General features: G+C 45.9%; 1 protein-coding gene and 1 long non-coding RNA gene across 6 annotated transcripts in view; one reads left to right on the top strand and one right to left on the bottom strand.

Moving 5' to 3' along the window:
• The window catches only part of LOC111851120 (golgin subfamily A member 4), a 35,243-nt gene extending 11,772 nt beyond the window's left edge, over nucleotides 1–23,471 (bottom strand). For 2 of the 5 annotated variants that reach the window (XM_072717002.1, XM_072717004.1), the window contains exons 1-19: nucleotides 23,220–23,471; nucleotides 21,610–21,687; nucleotides 17,062–17,163; nucleotides 14,875–14,949; nucleotides 13,545–13,868; nucleotides 13,378–13,425; nucleotides 13,084–13,140; nucleotides 12,753–12,851; nucleotides 12,542–12,665; nucleotides 11,938–12,119; nucleotides 11,780–11,863; nucleotides 9,631–9,778; nucleotides 9,108–9,286; nucleotides 7,931–8,062; nucleotides 7,334–7,489; nucleotides 2,677–6,815; nucleotides 2,370–2,491; nucleotides 1,988–2,118; nucleotides 151–237 (exon numbers count right to left, since the gene is read on the bottom strand). In XM_072717002.1, coding sequence (XP_072573103.1) covers nucleotides 151–237; nucleotides 1,988–2,118; nucleotides 2,370–2,491; nucleotides 2,677–6,815; nucleotides 7,334–7,489; nucleotides 7,931–8,062; nucleotides 9,108–9,286; nucleotides 9,631–9,778; nucleotides 11,780–11,863; nucleotides 11,938–12,119; nucleotides 12,542–12,665; nucleotides 12,753–12,851; nucleotides 13,084–13,140; nucleotides 13,378–13,425; nucleotides 13,545–13,868; nucleotides 14,875–14,949; nucleotides 17,062–17,163; nucleotides 21,610–21,687; nucleotides 23,220–23,309 — 6,357 coding nt within the window. In that variant the 5' untranslated portion in view covers nucleotides 23,310–23,471. The remainder of the gene's footprint in view (nucleotides 1–150; nucleotides 238–1,987; nucleotides 2,119–2,369; nucleotides 2,492–2,676; nucleotides 6,816–7,333; nucleotides 7,490–7,930; nucleotides 8,063–9,107; nucleotides 9,287–9,630; nucleotides 9,779–11,779; nucleotides 11,864–11,937; nucleotides 12,120–12,541; nucleotides 12,666–12,752; nucleotides 12,852–13,083; nucleotides 13,141–13,377; nucleotides 13,426–13,544; nucleotides 13,869–14,874; nucleotides 14,950–17,061; nucleotides 17,164–21,609; nucleotides 21,688–23,219) is intronic. The other 3 variants (XM_072717003.1, XM_023825687.2, XM_072717006.1) reach the window with 3 other exon arrangements.
• On the top strand, nucleotides 22,641–23,462 carry LOC140592726 (uncharacterized). Its single transcript, XR_011993177.1, has 2 exons — nucleotides 22,641–23,248; nucleotides 23,421–23,462. It is a non-coding gene; the product is annotated as an uncharacterized lncRNA (long non-coding RNA).
• Nucleotides 23,472–24,464: the final 993 nt, after the last annotated feature.

Raw genomic sequence — 24,464 nt, 5'->3', positions numbered from 1 at the left:
AGACAACCCCTCCACCCCACAAGCCCAGTTATGGAATATAGAAAAATCCATTCTACTTATTCTTTTTATCAGAATGGTCATTCTACTAGCAGTTCAACCAAGCCTAATTAATAAAGACCTCAGTTGGACTAAAGATCCGTACTGTGATACCTGTTCGCTGTTCTGGATTCTTTGCTGGAACTCATCCAGCTCCTTCTGTATCTCCCACACTCGTGCCCCCATTTCCTCTTCACGGCTCTGCAAACACACAAGGTAAGAACTGACTGCTGGCTTCCTGTGACAGGACATTACTTCCTCTAGCCGTGTTGCCAGGAAAGGTGTGACTTACCTCACTGTCATTAACAGAAGTCATAACTGTCAGTCCAATCTCATACCCCAGCAAAACATCCCTTACTCTAATGGCTCATAGACATGCAGTAAATTCCTTAATTATGAAAACCACCCTCTTAAATTTGCCATATGATTGGCAAAAAACGTGCACCCACTGCCAAAAAATAGATACAATGCACACAGAAAGAGATAGCAACACAACACAATTCTGTAATGCAACTTTTATTTAGTAAACAACAGGAAGTGTGGCAGCAACTGCGCCGGACCAGCCTCCCCTGCCAGAACAAAGCGCTGTGCTGACCACTGGGCTTCATTCCTTGACCTCTGAACCAGTTGTCTGTTCCTGCCTGCTACATCTTCCATTACTCTTACCATTTCAAAACAATCTGTCTCAAGGATGACAGACCCAGAGCTCCTGCATTTGCTATACTAAATTCATTTGATTCTCTCTTACTTTAAGAGTGTACTTACACTAGGTGATCTGTACCATGCCGGAGCACATTTGACCCCAAAGTCCAGTCCATTTGAGTAGGATGATTGCTCCATATGCCCGATCCTGCTTGAAGAGGTGGGCTCAGGCACAGTTCAGTTGGACTAGGGCACGGTACGCATCTAGCATGATCACTGACCATGGATGAAACTCAGACACGACATAATTGATGCGACTGGCTATTTGACAAACATGGTGGCAATCAAGATTAAGTGAAAATCGCTGTGTGGCATACTCGATAAATCTGAGGGCCGCCTGCCATCGTGCCCAAAACGATTCCAAATAAACCACAAAATAAGGACATTTAGCATTAGCTCCATTGTGATGTGCAATAGCACTTTCCTTCTTTCTGTTTTCTTCAACACAAAAAGATGCACAGTGGTGACGAAAGTGTGCTTGCGCTCAGAATGTTAAGCGCAATATGAGCTCAGATCACCAGGGTAGAGGAGAGCAGGCTTAATGTGAGTACACAGATACTTTCCTCGACCCCTATAGTTTATATACAGGTCCGAGAGGTAAGTGGGTAGTGCATTGTGGTATTTCACTCTTTACTATGTGCCTGGGGAGACCATGTGTGCTGGGATGGAGCTAGCTGAAAGCGGAGCACAGAGCTGACAATTGTCAGTGTATCTATAATTTTCCGACCATCAAACAGCAGTAGGTGTGCTTCACCTCCAGCTTTCAGAGTGCTCTCTTAACAAGCGTATTCCCTGGAATAACACCCCTTCAAATGGACTGTGCCTATTACTTCTACATAGTTTACAGTCTTAAGCAATTTCACTTTCCTGTGTGACATAGTGGCTCCTTCTGAGACAGTGCTGAGCGTTTTGCCTTCACCATCAGTCGAACTGCAGTGGCACATAGCGATGACATAATGGTGTACCCTACAACTGCTTTGGAAACTGAGGCCTCTACTGAAATACCAGGAGAATAGGTGGCACCTCGCAACGAGCGCTATACCCACCCTTACAGGTACAGAATAAGGAAACTCCAAACAACATTGCACTTCAAACTTTACTTACCTCCTCAGGCTTTGAGTATAGAAACAGACAAAAAAAATGTTGTTAACAGCCTAGATAACATATACATCTGCACTACTTCACATGTAAGGAAAATAATCTGCTCTCCTTCCCAGGTGCCTGGCAGATTTGAGGTGGCTCCCTTTACCTGCAAGATCTCCTCGTATCTATTCACTGTCCTGGTGAGGTCCTCTTCCTTCTGGGTGATTGTCTTACGTAGCTGGCTGGTCTCTTCCCTATGGCTCTCAATCAGCTCTGCCTCCACTTCCTGTGCCTTCCCTGGGGGGGGGGGGGGTGGAGTTGGGGGTCAACATTAAGAATTAATTCAGCAGACTTCCATAACCATCGGGCATCCCTGTGGAGTTTGGATATATGACCTGCCAAAAGGACCAAAATGACTCCCAAGACTAAAAAAAAAAAGAAAAAAATCATTTATTCTTGAAGATACGCCAAGCTAGCAAAAGAAATCGTACTTGCAGGTAAACTAGTGCATTTGTAACTAGACTTGGCGTCCCTGATCATCCCCTCACCTATGGCTTCTCTGACTGCAGATTCCAACTCCTGCTCCTTCTTCGCCATCTGGGTATTGTATTCTCTCAACAGTTGCTTGAGGCGTGAGTTGTGCTGCATCTCCATATCTTCCAGCTCCATCCTATCCACAGACAAGGTCAGATATAATGTGAATATTCTCATGAAAGAACATCAGCAGTGCTCCCATAATGTTCGACACAAAGATATCTGTAGGCACATCTCGTAATCTTCAGCATTACTTGATTAATCGTCCATTGTGAAAGATTACCTCAGAAGTTTCCTGCTATACAGGGGAACTTTACTCACTTGTGGTCCTTTTTGCAGTCCTCTGCCACCTCTTTCTTTACCAGCTCTACTTCTTGCTCATGCTCCTTCCGGAGAGAGCGAAGGTCCTTTTGAAGCCGGGCCAGGTCCTTGTGGAGCTTCTGCTTTTCACTATCTGCCTCATTGGGTTTGCTATGAAGTTCTCCTTGCACAGTCCTGGTCTCTTCACAGAGCCCATCAGGGCTTGGGCCAGCTGCCATCACAGCAGCTGATCTCTGCTTATGTTCCCTAAGCAGAGCCTCACACTCCCTTAACCTCATGCCCATCCCCTGCAGCTTCTGCTTGCACTCCTCCACCAAAGAGCCCTGCAAACACCCTTTGTTTTCTGGTCCTTCAGCTAGACAAGCCTGGCCCTCCTCCACCTTCAACGCCACGATATGTTCGCTAGAGTCTGTGTCCATTAAGTTATTCAGTTCCTTTAAACAACTCTCTAGTTCCATGATCATTCTTTCTTTCTCCTGAACTTGTCCTTGTAAGTCTGTAGAGACTTCTGCTAGTGCAATCTGGGCAGCTAAATCCACATTTAGTCTGTCCACTTCAGCCTGAAAGCTTATCTTCTCCTCTTCTGCTTGCTTGAGCTTGTTCACTGCTTCCATAAGTTTGCAATTAACTTCTTCATGAATGGATAATTTTTCCTTTTCCTTTTCTTGAAGTGCTTGCAAAGCCTCTTTCTGGCTGGCTACTTCTCCCTCAAGTGTAGTTATTTTTTCATCATACGCCTCCTTCAGCAGATGCAGAGAGCTCTCCTTATCCCGTCGCTCATCATTCTTCACCTGCTCCACCTGGTGTTCTGCTTCAACCTTCCCCTTACTTAAAGCACCTTCAAGAAACTGGACTTTCTCCTCAAGACTTTTAGTGCAAAGTTCTCTTTCTTCCATCTCTTTTTTGAGTTCTTCTAGCTGTTTCTCCAAGGCTTTGAATGCCTGTTCTTTCTCCTCCAACTGACCCTGCACATTCTTTAGAATCTGCTCTTTCACCTCTACCTGTGCAGTCAGCTGCTTGCGTACTTGGCTAATCTTCTGCTCTGCTTTCTTCTTCAACTCTGCCAATTTACCCGCACTCTCAGAGGCCAAGCGATCATCGGCTGCCTTAAGAGCCTCCTCTTTGCTCCTAAGGATCTCTGCCTTCACTCTCTCAAAGTCATCCTTCTGCTTCTCCAGTTCTTGCCTGGTGGTCTCATTCTCCAGTGCCAAAGACTGCAACTGCTCCTGAGCCTGTTGCTCCTGGCTCCCACTTTGGGCAGCCTGAACTTGGGCCTGCTGTAGTCGCTCTTCTAGCTCCCTCTGCTCACGTTCACGCAAGGCCACCTGTTCCTCCAGCTCACTCACTCGGCTCATGCACCCTGCCAGCTCTGCAGTCAGGGCACTGAGTCGCTGTTCTTTCTCACTTAGGGTCTGGTCCATCTCAGACTTGCTGACAGACTGGTGATCGATGATGGCTGTCAGTTTCTCCAGCTGTTTGTCCTTCTCAATGATCTGTTTCTCCATTTCTTCCAGCTTAGCCTGAAGGGACTTGACCATGTTGTGGTTCTGGGTGAAGCGGGCCTCCACTTTTTTTTTGAGCTCAGATGCCTTGTTCTTGTATTGTTCTGCCTGTTCGAGGGCAGCAGCTTTCTCTGAATTTAGAGCCTTGATAGTCTCCTCCATATCATTCAACAGCTTCTGCTGTTGCTCCTTGTGCTCATGATTCAACAGAGATATAGCTTCATCTTTTCCTGCTACACTATTTTCAAGTTGGTTCTTCAAATCATGTATTATACCTTCCAAACTGTTAATATGCAGACTGTTTCCTTTAAGAGTCTCTGAGATGCTTAAATTGTCCTTTCTCAGCTGGTCAATGCACAAATCTTTCTCAGCGAGCATCTGCAAGTCTTTTTGTAGAGTCTCATTTTCTGCAGTTAAGGCGCTTATGTGTTCTGCGTTTACATTTATCTGGGATGTCATCTGCTCAAGGGAGCCACTTAAATGCCTGATCTCCTGTGACTTTTGCTGAAGCTGCTCCTCCAAAGTGCTCATTCTGACAGTCCTGGTCAGGATGGTGCTTCTGCATTGTTCCACCCGTTTCTGACCACCGATAACTCTATCTTTCAGTGCCCCAAGCCGACCCTCCACTTGCTCACACAGGTCATTAGCAGTGCCATTCATCTTCATTTGCACCTCACCACAGAGTAGTGTTAACTGTTTGTGCATTAAATTTATCTGCTTTCTGAAGTTGTCTTCCTTAACTTGCATTTGAAAAGCACACTCTTCAAGTCTCTTTTGCCAGTCTCCACTTTCTTTATTAGAAACTTCAAGGGCCTGAAGTTTGCTCTGAGTTTCTGCTAACTCCTTTGACAGTGTTTGCAGTTTTTCCCTGCTTTCCTCTTCGGTTTTACTTAGCTGATCTTGAAAATAGTTCCTTTCTGTAAGAGCCTGGTTTAGGTTTTTCTCTATTGTTTCTACTTGCTCTTTCAGCATCATTTCACTTTCTGACAGACTTTCTAGCTTGGTAGCTGCTTCCTTGAGCTCTGCCTGTAATTTTTGCACAGTGGTTTCTCTCATTGCAAGCTCCTCCCTGAGATTTTTAATATTCTGAAGCAATTCTTCCTTCTCATCTCTGCTGGTTACAAGCTGCTGAGTCACCTCAACCATCTCTTGTGTCTTCTCCTTCAGCAGGCTCTGTAGCTTTTCCCGCAGTTCTTCCTGTTGGCACATCTTCCTCTGCCAGTTCTGTGACAGATCCTCCTGCTCCTTCTTCAGTGCATCTCGAAGTCTTTCCATCTGTTCCTTATGGGTGGCCTCCAGCTGCATGACAGTGTCACTAATATCCGCAGAGTTCACCTGGGACATCTCCAGGATTTTCTCCTTGACCTGCTTATCCTTCTCAGTCAACTCTCGATCTTTCTTCTCTAGCTCCTTTTTGAATTTTTCTTCTTGCTCTTGAATTTTCCTCTTCATCTTCTCATTCATGTCTTTAGCCTTCTGTTTGATCTTCTCAGTCTTGGTCTCCTGCACTTTCAATTTGTCCTCCATCTCCTTCTTTACATTCTCCAATGTCTTCTCAAGAGCAGCCCTCTCATCACCCATTCTCTTCCTCATGTGCTGCTCCTCCTGTTGTTGCTTGGCCAACAATTCATTGAACGTCTGTTCTTGAACAAAGAGCTCGTTCTTAACCTGTTCCAGTTGTTGCACCAGCACTTTCTGATCTGTAGAGTGCTTTTGAAGAAGGTCCTCCGTCTTCTGCTCAGAAGCATTCAGTGTGTTTTGTAATTGCAGCTCCAGCTCTTTTATTAGACTTCTGCAGCTTGACAACTCGCCTGTAACTTCTCCCTGGTGAGCGCTAGCTTCTAGCAAGCTATCTTTCTCTGTCTGAACCTTCTGAAGCCTCTGTCTCAGATCTTCCATTTCCAGGGTGCTTGCTCTCTGTGCCTCTTCCACAGAACTATTGTGTTCTTGCAGATCTTTCATCTCTTGCTGGTGAGAGGCAGCCAACTGATCTAGCCTATCCTTTCCTTCCTGTAAAGCCTTTTCTGTGGCCTCCTTCAGATTCTGTTCTTTCTTCAGCTGGTCCTCCAATGCTTTTTCTTTCTCCTCTACGACCAGCTTGAGCTTGTTAAGTTCCTCCTTCAGTATCTTTTCCACACCACCTAGGGACTGCTCATGTGCAGACTGAATGCGGTCAATCTCTCCCTGGTACCTAGACCGTTCCTTCTGCATCTCCTCCTCAAACTTTAGCTTGACAGTGTTAAATTCAGCCCTACAGGCCACAAGTTGTTCCTCCAAAAGATGCTTGCTCCTCAGAACCTCATTAAGCTCAGATGCCAGGGCCTCCAGCTCTGTCTGTTTCACATCTAGCTTCTCCAGTGTAATGAGGTTCATGTCCTCCACATGTGTATGAAACTGCACTTCCTTCTCCTTCAGGGCAGCCTCCATTTCTACTTGGTGCTGCTCTTGCAGTTTCTTGACCTCAGTGAGGTGCTGTTCTCGAATAAGTACTAGTTCCTCTTGGTGCTTTGCTTCCTGAGCCAGATACTCCTCTTCAAGTTTGCTCTTCTCTTCCTCTGTTTGGGTTGCTATCTCCACAGGTGAATCTGCTCCATCCTGAGGGGTTTTTGGTAGAGAACTTTTCAGCTCCAGGATTCTCTGTTGGGGAAGGTATTATACATAATAATATTCCAGCTGTGACAAGTTTTACCAAAACAAACTGAGGGCCACATACAACACTAGTGCTTGCTGAAATTCTGAGAATAAGTGCAAAAAATGTATTTCAGATTATATGTTTCCTAAACTGATTTTTGTTACCAAGGCTAATGCTTATCTTGACTTGTACCTACTGTATGAGACAACATAAAATTTAATAGCCAATGTTTCATTATCACTAATAAAAGCCAGGGATTTAGCAGCTGTAAGCTGAAGGATTTCCCCATGTTCATGTCACACTCTGATCTACTGTCCAATTAAAAGAGCTACTTAAATTATAAAGTTGTGATTGATTTATCTCATGTGACAGTCACTAGTCAAACATTTCTAATCAGGAGATTTAGATATAAATGTTCACTAGCTTCCTATATTCGCTTCCTCTGCTGGAACTGATGATGCTGTTCCGACGCACAGTGCCCCGATTCAGAAATGCATAAAGAGGGCTGTGTTGAGATTCTCACTGTGCGAGCAGCCTCCAGCTCCTGCTGCAGCTCCTGGACTCGACCATCTCCCTCTGACTGCACCGCAGCTTTCTGGAGCTCGGCTTCCTCCAACGCCAGGGTCGCCTGCTGCTCTCGCTCCTGCACGGCCTGAGTGAGCTCTGTCCGGTACTTTTCCTGCAGATCAAAGAAACCTGTCTCTGATACTCTATTTTGTATAGGCAGGTTCAGCTGACAATGTCTACCAGGCACCATTCACCAAGGCCCAGTTGTTGGTGACTATCTGTACTGCCTGGTTTCATTATTCAAGGGCCAGTTCTGCTGATAGTGACAGTCAGTACTGCCTGGTCCCTCTATTCAAGGGCCAGTTCTGCTGATAGTGACAGTCAGTACTGCCTGGTCCCTCTATTCAAGGGTCAGTTCTGCTGATAGTGACAGTCAGTACTGCCTGGTCCCTCTATTCAAGGGTCAGTTCTGCTGATAGTGACAGTCAGTACTGCCTGGTCCCTCTATTCAAGGGCCAGTTCTGCTGATAGTGACAGTCAGTACTTCCTGGTCCCATTATTCAAGGGCCAGTTCTGCTGATAGTGACAGTCAGTACTGCCAAGTCCCACTCACCAAGACCTGGTTTAGTTGTTCCTGAAACTGAATGTCTTGCTGCTTCAATCGATCCTCCAGCTCTTGCTCTTTTCTGGCCAAAACCTGTGCATGTGACTTCTCCAGCTCAGCTACACGCTCGTCTGATGACTTCTGTGTAAGCAGCATAAGCGAACACGGACTTAGGAGTTATCACACGCACTCGATATTGTTTGCACATGCGAGGAATAAGTCTGTTTCTGTGTGAGAGAGCCAGGCTGTGAAGGCTGAGGAGGCGGACTGTATGAATGGCGAGTCACTGGCATCTGGAACACATATTCAGGATGTTCACTTGTAAAAAGGAAGCTCTCACAGCAACAAGGAGAATGTTCCTAGTCTCTGACACACACAGAGCCACCGTGATCGCTCATCCGCCCCTTTACCGCTTTGCCAGACGAAACACACACACAGAGCCACTGTGATCGCTCATCCGCCCCCTTACCGCTTTGCCAGACGAAACACACACACAGAGCCACCGTGATCGCTCATCCGCCCCCTTACCGCTTTGCCAGATGAAACACACACACACAGCCACCGTGATCGCTCATCCGCCCCTTTACCGCTTTGCCAGACGAAACACACACACAGGGCCACTGAATGAACCCAAACGCCACACGGTTTGTGACCCAATTTAGCTGCAGATTCATCTGGGTTTTGGAAAAACCCAGAAATAAGAAAGCTGAGATCATCAGAGAGGGAAGTGAGACACCCCAGGGGAAAGGGAGCCCCCCACCCCCACTCTATTTAATCATGATGCCACATCCAGCTTGTTCTGGATGCTCCCAACTGCAAACGCTCAGCAGGCCCATGGAAACATGTCATCCAGAGCCATTTCTGCTGCTAGCGTGTCCTTCACCAGACACATGCTGAGGCTTGTTTAACCTGGTGATCCTTTAACAATTCAGTATAACGTGTTACAGGGCAACAACCTGGATTGTTAACTAGTATGTTGTTGGCATTAGCGTCGGTTTCAGCAATGATGCTAATCTATATCTAATATCTAAAGTGTGACTCATGAAGTTGGAGAGAAGATGAATTATTAACATTAATTCATTTTTGTGACTGTTTTTATCCAAAGTGACTTACAATAGAAGGAAGTGTTAGTTTAAGTGCACCCCCTGGGATTTGAACCCACGACCTATATCATAATAAGACCAACCTTCATGATTTGCACCACCTCCTGCTTAACACGAGTCAGCTCCTGCTGCAGACTCCTCCTCTCTTCCTCACTGGTGCGCTCCACCTGCTTCATCTGTTCCTCCATTTTGGCCTGCAGCTGCCTGCGTGATTCCTCCGCCCGCTGCGCCACGCCCAGAGCCCGCTCCAACTCTTCAAAAGCTGGGGGAGCAGACACATTTCTACAGTCACAGTAGTTATTGTCCAGGGCTACCAAAGGGTTGAGGTTCAGTAAAATCCTCCCCCTCATATTGTTGTTATGTATCTGACTAACTAGATCTTTTTCTCACTATACAGCTCAGCCATAAGTATTCATTGGACAATACAGCAATGTTCCGTGGATTTTACAACAAACTATGGAAGAGTGACATCAAAAAGTATGATTGAAAACAAACCAAATATTATAAGGTCAGTTGGGACATAGGCAGCATTTGCAGATTTCAGACCTGAACTTGCGTGTGGGTGCAGTCAGGACCCATGGGTGTGGTCTGTAGGCAAAGACCTACCAGCCCTCTCAGACTTCTCACGTTGCTCCTGCAGATCCTCTTTCTCAGCTATAGCCTGCTGGATCCGAGCCCTCAGCTGGGCCACTTCTTCCTCCTTCATCTCCAGAGTCTCATGCATCTGCCTCTTGGTCTCGGCGATCACCATGCCCTGGGAAATCATGGCCAGTGATCACAGGCTGACCGCGTGCGGTCAAATATGAACACGACAAGAGAAATGTGCCTCCTGCTGCATACTGTACAAAGGACTCGTAAATATTTATTTAAAACCCTGTGATAATGGAGAGAATGATGAGTCCTAGTAAAGTTCTCTGCAGTTTGGCTTGTAAATACCAAAACCATTTTCTCACAGGCTTGTAGGCCACAAAGTACTTGGCAGACTACTTGGATAATAGGGGTTCTGAAAGCTCTGTGTGCTTAGTAATTAGAGGAAGCAGAGCTTAGCAGTGCAATAACATAGCAAAGCACTTTAATAAATACATAATGTCTAAACATGAGTCTGACTCATCAGTCAGCTATGCTAAGAGGCGGTACTGTCAGCTTCAGGAAAGACCTTCGGCACTGACATGGCACAAACCCAAGGCAAAATACCATTAGAAGTCGTCACCAATTTTCCAGAGGGTTGTTATCTCCTACAGCCACTAGTCAGGAATGAAAGGTCAGCCTCAACCACCCCAATCAAAGGCTGTGCTCCTCTATCAATTCCCCCGGCCACTTGACTACACCTTAAAACTCAAAGCCTCAACAACCAAGCCAGTGATCTGTACAAGAGCCTGTAGCAAAGCAGGCCAGTGATCTGTACACGAGCCTGTAGCAAAGCAGGCCAGTGATCTGTACACGAGCCAGTAGCAAAGCAGGCCAGTGATCTGTACACGAGCCTGTAGCAAAGCAGGCCAGTGATCTGTACACGAGCCTGTAGCAAAGCAGGCCAGTGATCTGTACACGAGCCAGTAGCAAAGCAGGCCAGTGATCTGTACACGAGCCTGTAGCAAAGCAGGCCAGTGATCTGTACACGAGCCTGTAGCAAAGCAGGCCAGTGATCTGTACACGAGCCAGTAGCAAAGCAGGCCAGTGATCTGTACACGAGCCTGTAGCAAAGCAGGCCAGTGATCTGTACACGAGCCTGTAGCAAAGCAGGCCAGTGATCTGTACACGAGCCAGTAGCAAAGCAGGCCAGTGATCTGTACACGAGCCTGTAGCAAAGCAGGCCAGTGATCTGTACACGAGCCTGTAGCAAAGCAGGCCAGTGATCTGTACACGAGCCTGTAGCAAAGCAGGCCAGTGATCTGTACACGAGCCTGTAGCAAAGCAGGCCAGTGATCTGTACACGAGCCTGTAGCAAAGCAGGCCAGTGATCTGTACACGAGCCTGTAGCAAAGCAGGCCAGTGATCTGTACACGAGCCTGTAGCAAAGCAGGCCAGTGATCTGTACACGAGCCTGTAGCAAAGCAGGCCAGTGATCTGTACACGAGCCAGTAGCAAAGCAGGCCAGTGATCTGTACACGAGCCTGTAGCAAAGCAGGCCAGTGATCTGTACACGAGCCTGTAGCAAAGCAGGCCAGTGATCTGTACACGAGCCAGTAGCAAAGCAGGCCAGTGATCTGTACACGAGCCTGTAGCAAAGCAGACCAGTGATCTGTACACGAGCCAGTAGCAAAGCAGGCCAGTGATCTGTACACGAGCCTGTAGCAAAGCAGGCCAGTGATCTGTACACGAGCCTGTAGCAAAGCAGGCCAGTGATCTGTACACGAGCCAGTAGCAAAGCAGGCCAGTGATCTGTACACGAGCCAGTAGCAAAGCAGGCCAGTGATCTGTACACGAGCCAGTAGCAAAGCAGGCCAGTGATCTGTACACGAGCCAGTAGCAAAGCAGGCCAGTGATCTGTACACGAGCCTGTAGCAAAGCAGGCCAGTGATCTGTACACGAGCCAGTAGCAAAGCAGGCCAGTGATCTGTACACGAGCCAGTAGCAAAGCAGGCCTTTAAATATTTTCTTCTGACTCCATCTCCAGCTTGTGAATGCATACTGGTGGAATGTTTAAGAAATATATCATATAAGAAAATTCAGAGGGAGATTTGCAGGGTACTACTAATCTAAAAAACACAAGAAAACGACATCATGTCTGCACCCCCAGCATCGCCCAACCCTTCACCTTGTCCTGCTCCAGCTGCTCGATGAGGTTCTTGGCATCACGCAGCTGTGTGATGAGCCGGGTCTTCTCAGTCGTGTGCAGCTCCTGACAGCAAATACATCGGTGAGAAAGGAGCACGGCGAGATGCCAGGGGTCTCCCTATCTGCCAGCCTGCTCACCTTCATCTTCTCCAGCTCCTGCAACCTCTCTTGCAGCTGCTGCTGCAGCGCTTCGTTTTCACTGCCCAGCTGCGTGCTGCGCTCCTTCTGACTGCGCAACAGCTCCTTGCACTTCTGCAGCAGGTTCTCCTGCCTGCGTATACGTTGCTGCAGCGCCTCCACCGGGACGTTGCCGCCACCTGCTGGGAGAAGAGGGCACTGGAGTTAACAGACTGTACCGATTTCCTTGGCACGTGAAGCCGTGAGATGTGCTGGGGTGGAGAGAAGCTCTATGGGAAGCGACATCCTCCCAGTGTTCAGCTCCCTAAAGCAGGGTAGCGGAGGAGAAAGCCTCAGTAGCTAGGAAGCGGCTTGGAGTACATTGTGAGACGGATGTGGGTTCACACACGTAGGAAGGAGAAAACTGAAGTGCTTAAGAACTCTGTTCCTCATCATGATGGAGCCCCACCCTCATCATCACCATTAGATAGCAGCTCCACACTTGTCTCTTCAAGTATTTTCTCTACTCCGTCTACGTTATATATATGGCACAAGCTCGCTCACAGGTATTTAGTACAAAGAGATGCTCCAACATGGTAACATTAAGCAATGACATGTGACCTACCCTCATTTGAGCATGAGCTTTCAGGAGAACTGGACTCCTGTGAGCCCTCAGGCTGTGCTACGTCACCTTCAGGAGACACCCCCTCCACCGGGATGCCCTGCATACGCTTCTTCATCAGAGCAACCTGTGGAAGATGACCTTCATAGTCAGTCGACCATAAGAAAGAAGACTATAATTGTGATTAAAGTCCCCAATGGGTCCCACCACTTACCTGGGTCTGCAACACAGTGATCAGCTGGTCCTTTTCCTCCAAAGCAGCATCAAACTCCTCCTGCAGATGTTTTTTGGCCTGTTGGTCCATCTGCAGTTCCTGGTAACCAAACACAGACCATGTAACAATTGATTGGTCAATCCATTCAACATGGAAACCACTTACAAGCCTAGTTCACTGCCATACTGCCCTCACTGGCTCTTTTAGCCAATTTAGTGGATCCACAGCTCGAGTGGTAACCATTAAAAAAGCAGACATTTGGCACAGAGGGAGCAGACAAGCCGTCACCGAGCAAGTGAACTGAAGGAACCAAGCACGCAGAAACACTAACCTCTCTCAGCTCGCCAATTCTGCGCAAAGCCTTGTCTTGACTTTGACTCAGAATAACCTGGAAATAAGACAAGATGTTATTCATAATTACATGCATACACTTATATTATAAATATTTTAATGTCTTTCTTAAGGTTTGACATCTCAGCATGAGTAAAAACCTGCTGCACTACATTACATCAGTTAGTTCAATGTCAGGCACCCATTCTATCATCCTGTACCATACTCTCCATGCTGAGCTGACTACGGTTCTGCTAACGGGCCAGACTCTCATACTAGAGAACAGAGCAGTTACCTGAGTCTTCTCCTTATCCCTCTGAACGGTACGGTAAGCAGTGACCAGCTGAAAGGGACAGAACACATGTTCAGAGATGTACCAGTCCTTCGTGTGAGCCCAGTGATGGAGAGGACAGGGAATCCCAGTACAGTACGGGGTCACCCTGGACACGCTCTCCTGCTCACCTCTGAGTACTTCCCCCTGTAGTTAGCCAGGCTCCTCTCCACCCGGTGCAGGCGATGAAGCAGCTGTTCTTTGGACAAGGTGTCAGAATTGCCTGGCATGTCCTCCGCCTCGCTCTCAATGTCAGACGGGGGGTCGTAGGAGGGAGTGACACCCAGAGACTCGCTCTCGAGGCGTGTGAGCGACTCGCGGGACGAGCTCCGCACGAGGCTCTCGCGCGAGGGGGTGCGCGTTAGCCCGTCAGCTTTGCCGGGGGAGCGGAAGAGGGACTCCATGGAAGACACCCTCAGCTGCAGCTTCTGCGCCAGCGACTGCGACTCCTGCTTCTGCGCAATCGGGAGGAGTGAGGATGTTACACTGCGGGAAAACACTATTCACTTCCCGGGGAGGCGAAGTTTGAGGGCTAACAAATCCCCTTTATTGAGTACATAAATTATAACAGTGTTACATTAACATCTGTAAGTGACAACATCACGCACACTTACAGTTATGTATTTACATATATACACACACATACACATATACACTGCGTGTGCAGTCTGCGTGTGCAGTCTGCGTGTGCAGTCTGCGTGTGCAGTCTGCGTGTGCAGTCTGCGTGTGCAGTCTGCGTGTGCAGTCTGCGTGTGCAGTCTGCGTGTGCAGTCTGCGTGTTGCCTGGGTTCCTCCTAGCCAATCTAGCTTCCTTCTGCAGTCCAAAGGCATGCAGTTAGGCTAAACGGCTTTTCTAAACTACCTGGAGTGCGAGCCCTGTAATGGCAGTGTATATTATTATACTGTAAATTAATTTTGTTAGCATTGATTATATTATGGCTTAACATAAGAACTTGACTTAACATTAAACAGCGAGGTATTAAGTACTAAAACCATTTCCCACACTCAAAATCTCATGTTTATGAAGCCATTTCTTTATTCACTACACCACCTAAAGGGCTATAGAGATGAAAGCAGTGATGCTGGAATCGCAGCGGCTCATGGATGTAGTGGGAGGGTGAACGCAGTGTGGTGTGTATCTCTGGGGGGTAGAACTCTGTGCCTGAGAAGGTCACCCCTTCAAATCCTGGGTCTCGCAGAGTGATGTCACACTGGGCCCTAAATCAAGGCTCCTGACCCAAATTGCTCCAGGGACACGGACTGCTCTCTGTTTTTCAAATGCTCATTACTATGGGCAAAAGCATCCACTTCATATAATGTAACAAAGACATTTCTTCCCACAGCTAAATAGCCCTTCCCAGTACTGACTAGGTACAATCCTGTCTAAACAGCAACCCTCTGAGTTCTACTGTTACAAGCTGAACAAAACTGCCTGGGAGGCGGCGTGAGGGCTGGGCTCACCTGTGGTGAGGTGCTGTCATCTCCATTCACGCTGCCTCTGGGAGGCGTAGTCTCACCTGCCCCCTTGCTGGTGTTCTGTGGAGATGGAGGCGGTGAGCATATAACCGGGAAGCCACACTCCTGGCTATTAGTTCCCTCAGCCGCATGGCCGAATTAGAGGCTATGCTAACCAGGTTAGGACCTGAAGGAGTGACAAGTTTGGGAAGCCACCCGGCACATCCATGCAGGGGGTGGGGGGTAGGGGAGTGGAGGTTAAATTCTATACAAATACTACAGGTGCAACACAGCAATAGGGCAAAGAGGCGCACACTCACACACACAAAGCCGAACCAGTTAGTACAAGGGCTTCCTGGAGGCAAAGCAGTGCATTCCACACCCTGTGCCATCAACCCTCTGCATTTTACATGCTCCCTCCTAAATACCACATCTTTGTTAAGCTGGACAAACCATTTTCTGGCCTCCATGGTCTCATTCTTATTATCTACACCTTGAACATGATAGTACACAACAATGCCACATTCACAATGGCCAATCAGAGACACTGCTATACTCAGTCGCCAATCAGACACAGTTTCTGGAAAAGCCAGCGACTGCTGCAGCTGCAACAGGATCCTAATGCTAAGTCTCAGATGGGGAGGATCCATCTAGCACCGAACGCAATCTGTAAACCATGCCGTTTACATCTGATCTCTGTTCTGCCAAAATATACCCCTCTTATTCACTGCTCATTTACTCTTATGTTCATTGGATATCTGGCTAAAACCAGTCTACTAAATCTACATAATACGATAAACAGAAAATACTGGTTGAAAGTGCCCAAACTCAGTAGCAACAACAAAATAATCATCTATATATCTGTTAACTGGAAGAACTCAGTATTTTTATAATACAATACTCACACTATTCCGAGCACAGAAAAAAGCTTCAGTAACATGAAATTTAAGGGAAATTTCAAGCTCAATTTATGCTCAGCTAAAGGACACAGAGCAAAAGAAGGGAGGGTGCAAACTCTGCAGAATCATGACACAAAAGGGAAGGATGGGGTTAAGGGAGGGTCACCACTAACGGAGGAAACGGGGCATGGGGGCAGGATCCTTGCACATGGAGAATGAACTGCCTGAGGGAGCAGGGTCACTGTGCACAAAGGAAGAGAGGGGTGGGGGCCACTGTACAGAGAAGTGGAGGGAGGGCCATTCGCTGGCAGGTGCAGGGTTATCCTAGAGCTGCGAATTCCGGCGGAAGGAATGCAGCCGCGGGGCATGTATGACGGCAGCCTGACGGCGGTGTGTCACTGGCGAGCTGCTATTTACCAGCAATTAAAACAAAAGAATAAAAAGTCAAACACTAAAATTAAAACCAGTTTAAAATGGACAAGCATGTCAGGCTTTCCTCCTGAGCAGAACCAAGTGCAGGAGTCACATCAGCTCCTCTCCCAGAACAACTCAGACTGCAGCCTTCACTCCATCTTGTAAGTATACAGACACATAAATGACTAATACAGACCACATTGCAGTTCATCATCATCCTGCAGTATGTGAGTGTATGACCCAAGCTGGACTGTCACCCTGACTACTGTGTCCCAGCCTTGTGTCCTATGCTGCCTGGTATAGACATCAACTTCACCATGATCCTATACTGGACAAAACAGTTTGAAGATGGATGGATGTCACATGGTGGAGTATAACCTGACAATTTCATGTATGATAACAAAACAAAAAAAAAAAATTCACAAAACTAACCAAAACAGATCACAAAAGCAGCAGGGCCGTGAGACAGACTACAAAGTATGCACCACGAGTCTGAGCAAGCCTCAGCCAACTTCCCTGAATTAAAAACCGAAGAAAAAAAAACAACGTGCAGGTCTGGAGCTGATCCACCAAAAGGAGGGGGCAGGTCAAGGGGTCACCTAGACACATAGACAATATTTAATGCAGGACCAACAGGAGTGAGAACTCAGCCAGCTTAAAGGCGATTAAAACACCTACACACACATACAAACAAAGATCCAGGGTTAGGTGCAGGGTTAGAGGAGAGATGCCTTTGAGGAACTGAGAGACAGTTTTGCAAGCAGGTCATTGGTTCTATGCAGGCCAGCTCCTACCCACTCAAGGCATCGTTAGAGGAAGGGGAGGCTGGGGGGACTGGGCCTGGGGGGGGCAGGAGCAAGGGCTTTAGGACAGGACTCACCGCAGCGACCACCTCAGCGGCTGTGGGTCGTTTGGAATGGTCCAGAGCAAAGATAGTGTACTCAGAGAGAAAGGCCGGCTCAGCTATCATCCCGGCCAGCAGCTGACCCCCACCAATGAGATTGGAGGGATGGCAGTGGTTGGGCGGGGGGGAAGACAGAGAGCATGAGAACAGAGAGTGAGATGGCCTGCGTCTACTGGAAATGACCATCGCAGCACAGTGCCAGACCCCCTTCGCAGGGAGGAAAGAGGAAGGCCCAGCTAGCAGATTCATGGAGCCGCGAGGCACATGCCCGCAGGAGCGACCTGGTCAGCTGACCCCGGCCGTCTGCCAGGCCTCTGTGGCCCCAGCGATTCAAAGGGCGCAGCGTAAGCATCTGACAGAGACAGATCTCACAAGGACGTACACGGAAAGCTCAGAAATAAAGGCTGCGTGGAGGCAAAAAAAAAAAAAACTCTGAAAGATGACTTAAATGCTTTAATAGTTTATCAAAGATTGATTTACTTTTGATTAAAAAAATGAAATCCACAAAGTGAAGAAATGATTCTTGGTTTGACCTACAATTCTGTATTGGCTTTCCTATGCCAAGACTGGCAGACAGGCATGTACTCTGTCCATCCAAATACTATTCCTGGGATTCATCTCACTGGTTCTGAACTTTGAATAATATGGCACAGAGTCCAGATATCTGAGAATCCCTGACCCTTATAATCATGGGGTTTTCCCCAAACTCCAGACCACGGGCATTATTAAATGTTTTATGGTCTACCACAATCACATCGCCTTCCATTTCAATGTCTAAAAATAAGCTCAGACCCCAATCCAGTGTACTGACTAGTGATAAGAATGACAGCTAACCAACAGTCACATGACAAGGTCTTAATGAAGGGTCACATGACCGCAAGGAAGTAGACATACAGCACTGTTCTCTAGCAGCTGAGGAATGCAGTGTTTTCCCCCCTCAGAGCCACACCTACATCCAGATTAATGACACCAGCTGGACTGTCCAGTGAGCCCAGAGGCCCACAGTTCACATCTTCACAGACCTGAATTACCAGCATCCACACATTTCCTTGCTATGTTTGATGCTGGTCCTCCACCTGTGACACAGGGGCTTTATGAATGTTGAGAATGTGCCATTTGCACATGTGATAATCCCACACAGTCCATGCACACATGGATAATCTACAACGGGGAAGTTTTACCACTTCAGATACATCACCTTTACCACTCCTAACAGCCCTGAGAAAGCACCCTATATTAAGCATTAACACTTTCAATCATGAATCTACGTATGGTACAAACCACTTACAGTGAACACGGTTATAGTGATCAATCGCTTGCATGTCTCAAAAAGCTTGAGAGAATCATTCCTGTACTGTTTAAATAATTCACTTATAGTAATCAAGCAGTCCACTTAGTGTTCATTTTTGGGGCTTTTTAAACATGACAACATATGGAGAAAAGTAAAACTATGGTAATTAAAAAAAATCTTTACTTTGCCCTATTTGCCTTATAACCCGTCTGCTTCTGGCAAGCTGCCTGAGGCTAATGCTGCATACACAAAAAACACGACGGGAAGTCATTTTCTCTCAATCACAGCACTGTATTTTGAAATAGCCAATAAAATTAGGTAAATAGTGACGTTGTCATATTCATGTAATACTTACACAAATTAGATGGTAATCTACCCGAGATATAAAGAAGAAATGTGTTATAATTATCTGCTTATAGTGATCAATTTCACCCAGACACATGTGATCACTATAAATGGTTTCCAATGTATTTATTATGGACTCAGTCAGGAATCACCACCGCGAGTTCATGCTTTAGGCCTTAAATAGCTGCGAGTCATCATAGCATGGCCTTGCATAACTACATTTTGGATTTTTACTCAAACCCACCAAGCTAATTTACCCAAGCTTAGCCTAGTGATAAAGAGACTGGAATCCCAAGGTAAACAACATGATAACGTGTGGCCATTTCAGGAGGGTGACCCTGCTCTGGGCCCATTCCCTCATGGTGAAGCCATCATCCCTGTTTGCTGTTCCAAACTTCTGTTTGGTGTTTGGGGTCTCAGGTCTCCCACACAGTCGTGAAAACATACAGCGTTTGATTCTTTTTATTATGCTGCCATAGTTGGGACACTCTCACAAACATGAGAATTTTTTGTAGAAACAAAAAGTTAATTTTCTCAGTATAATCCATAAGTGCAAGACACCCTGCCTCATATCTTTTTTTCTTCTCTTCTGGCTCCAAGATAAGAGGTTATCTTGACCCAGCTTGACTGCCTGCAGCACTGCTTGCATAACAGACACACTGACACTTCAGAACCAGTTATGTCTCTGGATCACCAGATCATGACCCATGATTCCCCAGCTGCTGTCACCTAAAAGCAAAAGCCCCCCTCCCGCATTTTAAAACATATCACATGCAAAGATCTTTTATTTTGACTGTTCACAATATCATTTATTCGTATGTAAATAGAAATACAGAAACAGAAACACCTTTGTTACCCGTCTAGTTTACAGACACTATTTTCAGAAACTGCCACTCAATCACCACCCCATATCAAGAAAGCATTTTGCCTTTCAGTTGTGAAATTTACCATAAATTACTATAGCGTGTTTTATTACAGTCCCGTAAAACATGGACTCATTTGATATATGCCCATAATTTATTTGCGTTTCCAGTCTTTTGGAATTATCACCCTGAACTTAATCTCTTGCTAAATGAAACCGGTTTTCCTCCAGGATCTGGTGCCATTACTTTTGTCCCCCATGGCAAAAAGCTCTTAGCTCCTCTTTCTGAACAGCCGCCCTCAATGCATGAACAGCCCCCAGCATGGGTTGCGTTTCCCTTTCAGAAGGCCACGGAACAAAATCATCTTTTAAATAGCCTTGGGGGGTCTGTCATTTGGGTGCTGGCTAAGTCAGGTATAATACTGACTTTTCTCAAAAGTGAGTCCCATAACACCACTCTGGCAGAGGCCAAATCTGTGTGGTCGGAATGATTGTGGATCTCTGGGCATGATTTCCACCAATGAGCACTGAAACTGTGGGTCTGTAGCTGGCCTCTCACGTCACCACACCTTCATAAGCTTCCTCCATTTCATGAGATGACCTGATCTTCATGGCATTCGATTCAAAATGGACTCAATAGGGATCCTGGGAAGGTTCTGCAAATCTTTTTTATTTCTTCTTTTTTATTTCTGTCATAACTCTTTGCCTCCTAACACCTTCATTTGGATGTTCCACAGTTGCTTGGTCTTCATAAGGGTGATGGATCTGCTGGTTCAGTAGCATTTGTGCTCCACTCATACATTTGAGCACAGATGGATTTCAAAACAAGTGGATCCTTTTTCATTAAACAGGGCTACACCAGTTCCAATTAGAGTTGCTAATACCACTGGAGTGCATACCAGATATTCAGCCAATTATCACTGACATTCTAAAAACACCTATACAAGTGGAAAGGTAAGCCCACTGAACACATACTGTAATGCAGCAAATACGAGAAATAACTTTACACCATGGGGTGATAAAATACGCTCCCAAGTAAGTCATCAGTTCCTTGTAGATCATTAAACGGGGTCTGCCAAAATCACCACTGGAAAGTTAAGGGATTCACTGCCTGACTGGGCCAGGAGCAAACATCTCCAAAGAGGAAATAACTACACTTGAATGATAATAAATAATTTTGTATTTCCTGCTAATGAAGAATCTCCACAATAACAAACCACTGAACATATTTAAATAACCAGTATAAATATGAAACTCAAAGGGATATACAGTGATGCAAGCAGGTTTTTCGAGCACACTTATGGCACAGTGGGACAGTGTTTATGACAGAGAAAGACTTCCATATCCCCCGAGTAGGTCCAGATCAAAGTGTTAAGGGGCTGTAATCAGCAGCTGCTGATTTGTTCTGACAATGCTCAGCACAAAGCATCCACCTCCCAGCCGAGTCTCTCCATCATAGGTCGATGGGCATAGAACAGCAACGCCATCCACTGCAGCACAAAGCATCCACAACTCAACCGATCACAAACACCTCTACCTACTACACCAGCTTTCCTGCCATAATTACGATCCCATTATAAGAGAAATACAACCTGAATCAGGCAACACTGAGATTCTGCACATCTTAAGGTTTTACAAAGATACATTTCCATGAGTAACTGCTGCCAGATTTCTGGGCCCAGTTATACATTACATCTCTTCTCATGCTTCCCCTTGAGCCGCTTCCCAGATCCTCACACCCCCCTTCCCCAGTGAAGGGGCAGCAATCCATAAAAAGACTTCCTCGATCACATTTCTAATGGGCAGGAAGCTGTAAAATCCACAGTACCAGAGAACACAATCTGTGATCAGGAAAAATATGATGCTTCAGTTATATCCCGGATGGAAAAAAATAAATAAAATAGTGTCTGATCAGCACCCCCTGTAAGACCATGGCTGTAAGCTGACTGACGCCATTGAACAGTGAACTCAGGCCTGAAAAGGTTGATTTAAAAAGGAGTGCAAGGTTCAAATCATTCAGTCTCACCTCTCGGTCAGTGGGCGCAGGTGGGCTGTCATCTTGTGGCAGGGATGCAGCACGAGCGCGCGGGTCCCGGGGGCCCACCTGCAAAGAACACTTTCACATCACTAATCAGTTAAACCTGCCAAACAGCACTAGTGAGCTGCTGGAAAGACCTCTACCACAGTAATACCGCTTCCACATCAAGACCACCATCACATCCCAAAAGACTGCAAATTATCAAGCATGCAATTTCCATCTAGTAATTTGAACACAAGATCAGGTGAAATGCTCTGTAAATGACTGATGTATGTGAATAAGGACACACATGCACAGCCTGGAGTTTGCTTGTTAAAGTCCCAAGTGTACAAGGTTGTTTTATTCTTCCCAATTTGATTTGGAGGCATGAGGCATGTTTTACCCTTTTATTAATGGTGGCATGTAAATTACTGCAAAAAAAATCCTTGATAAACACTGCAACTCCAAAGCCACAAGCATATACAATGACCCCCCCGATCCCTTAAACCCCCTCCCAGTTGGGAAGAAACGCCAGAGCATTCAGACCAGCTGTACTCGATTTAGCAACAGCTTCTTTTTCATGCAGTCACACTCATAACTTGTGAACAACCCCAGCACTCCAGTCTGAAATTCGGTTGAATCACTTAAATTCATAACTGTTTACCAACCAATCTACACTGGTCAATTTATTCATCAGTTACAAATAAATTTAATAATTACCTTACACTGTTCTTCATGCACTTCTTTACCATTGTTCATTCAGTGTAAGCTGTTTATAAGTACCTTTCTAAGCTAAGAGAATGTACAATCAAAGCCACTGTACAGCCCTTCTTGAAAGTTGCACTATGCACTGCTATTTATTTATTTCATTTTTAAACGACAATTAAGTTTGATGGAAATTTCAGGTCCAGAAAGTACAAATCCAGACCAGGATTTTGTTTCAACCAACCAGTGGAGTACTCTGTAACTGTGACTCTTTATGCTCAACTGGTTGGTTGAAACAAATTCCTGGTCTGGATTTGTACTCTCTGGACCTGAAATGTCCACCTCGGCAAACTATACCCGTACATCTTAAGTACATTTTCACGAGGCAGGTACTGTAACAATTTGGCTTTAAAAAATGCTTTAACCATTTTTTAATCCACCCTAAGATTGAGGACTCCATTGGTGCCTTGAGTTTGGATCTCCACACCAATACGACACTCAAATTGCAAACTGAGACCTCACTTGGACTATTCTAGCGACAAAACGAGTAACTAGTAAACAAGCCTAACATTTCAAATGTCCAAAAACTGAAATGTAAAGTGGATACATTATCTAGCAGTGAACTGGGTAATGATACAACTGCCAAAATGATAACCTTGAGTTGAATGACATCACTACGTGTGAGCTTAGAGCCCTGTCAAAGAAAGTGAAACAGGTGCGTGACTTCGGTGCGGTTGACCACAGGATAAAACGACTGCCACGGCGAGGGACAGAGGAGAGGATAGGGAACCGAGAAAGAAGCTTGGACGGTAACCAGGACACTGGAATGGACAGCGAACCGGGACAGTGGAGGGGACAACGCACCGGGACAGCTTTACTAAAGCTGTAAAACTCGGCTGAGCCGCTCCACCGACCTGGGCCTGCTGCTGGAGCTGCTGTTGAGGTTGGGCATTCCTCTGGGGTGACTGCTCCTCGTTTATTTTTTGCTTCAGTTTCTTGAACATGTTCCCACGCCGCTGCTGTCAAACGCAGGAGAAGTGCGCTTTCCGTACGTCGTTGACTTTAACCGAGTCGGCGTCTTGTCTTTCTGGTTGTCGCTTCTCATCTCCCCGCAGGTGAACAAAGATACTGCGCAGACGCGGCCGACGTGGAGCAAATCGAACGGAGAGCTACGGCAGGAGGAGAGGGACAAATCGAGCGTTCGCTACAGCCTGCGACAATAAAACTCTTTTGTTATTGGTCCTCATAAGGGAAAGTGATGAAAAGCCAAATCACGACATCGCCCAAATCAGAACAAGTCATGTTTCCATTATTAGTCGATAAACCTATCAGTCAATGAGCACTATGAGGCGTAATAGTTTAGTGAGGTTTGTTTTTATGTGTTTCTGTCAAACTCTGAAACGCTCTGTCTTGGTCCTGGGACATCCCTGATGTTTTATTGCAGGCTGTCAATGCATGTGACTAGAACACATGACCACAATATGAAATACATCAATACATCCATCTTGTAACCTCTCTTTCATAGCAGGGTTGTGGAATGCCGGGAGTCTAAATCAGGCAGCTTTGAGCTCAAGGCAAGGGAACATTCTGGCTAAGATGCCAGTTCATGGATTTTATATGCTCACGTGCACAATTGCACTGTCTAGTCAATGTAGATTTTTCAGTTGTCAAAATGACTTAGGACTGAAAGAGCTGGATGTGGAGTGGTGGAAGTGAGGAGTGCTGATCCATTGTGTTTAAAAATCAAACAGATTACAGAAGTACAGAAATGCTGCATCCATTAACAGGTACAAGATATAATTATACATTTATAAATGGCATTATTTAATCAAAATCATATTTGATTAATTTTGTACACAGTAAAAAAGTGATTCATCTTTCAGTTAATTTAGGAGGTACTGTATGAACCATTAAAATGTATATAATACAATTGATACTACTGGATGATGATAATAATCATTACTATTTTATAATTATTAGTATTATCATCATTAGAGGGGCCAAATTATAGTGATATTTTCTAATTTTTCAGTACAGATACACCTTCAAAATTATGCTTTATGTTTATGTATCTCTATCGTATTTGCTTCCAACATGATGTACACTCGTTGATCATGCCCCAATTAGTTAATAATTAGTTTGATTGGATTGGTTAAATA

This window comes from Paramormyrops kingsleyae, chromosome 9 (assembly GCF_048594095.1).
Source record: "Paramormyrops kingsleyae isolate MSU_618 chromosome 9, PKINGS_0.4, whole genome shotgun sequence".
Taxonomy (NCBI): Eukaryota; Metazoa; Chordata; class Actinopteri; order Osteoglossiformes; family Mormyridae; genus Paramormyrops; species Paramormyrops kingsleyae.
Note: the sequence above shows the minus strand (reverse complement) of the source record. Positions and strands in the feature narration are given on the sequence as shown.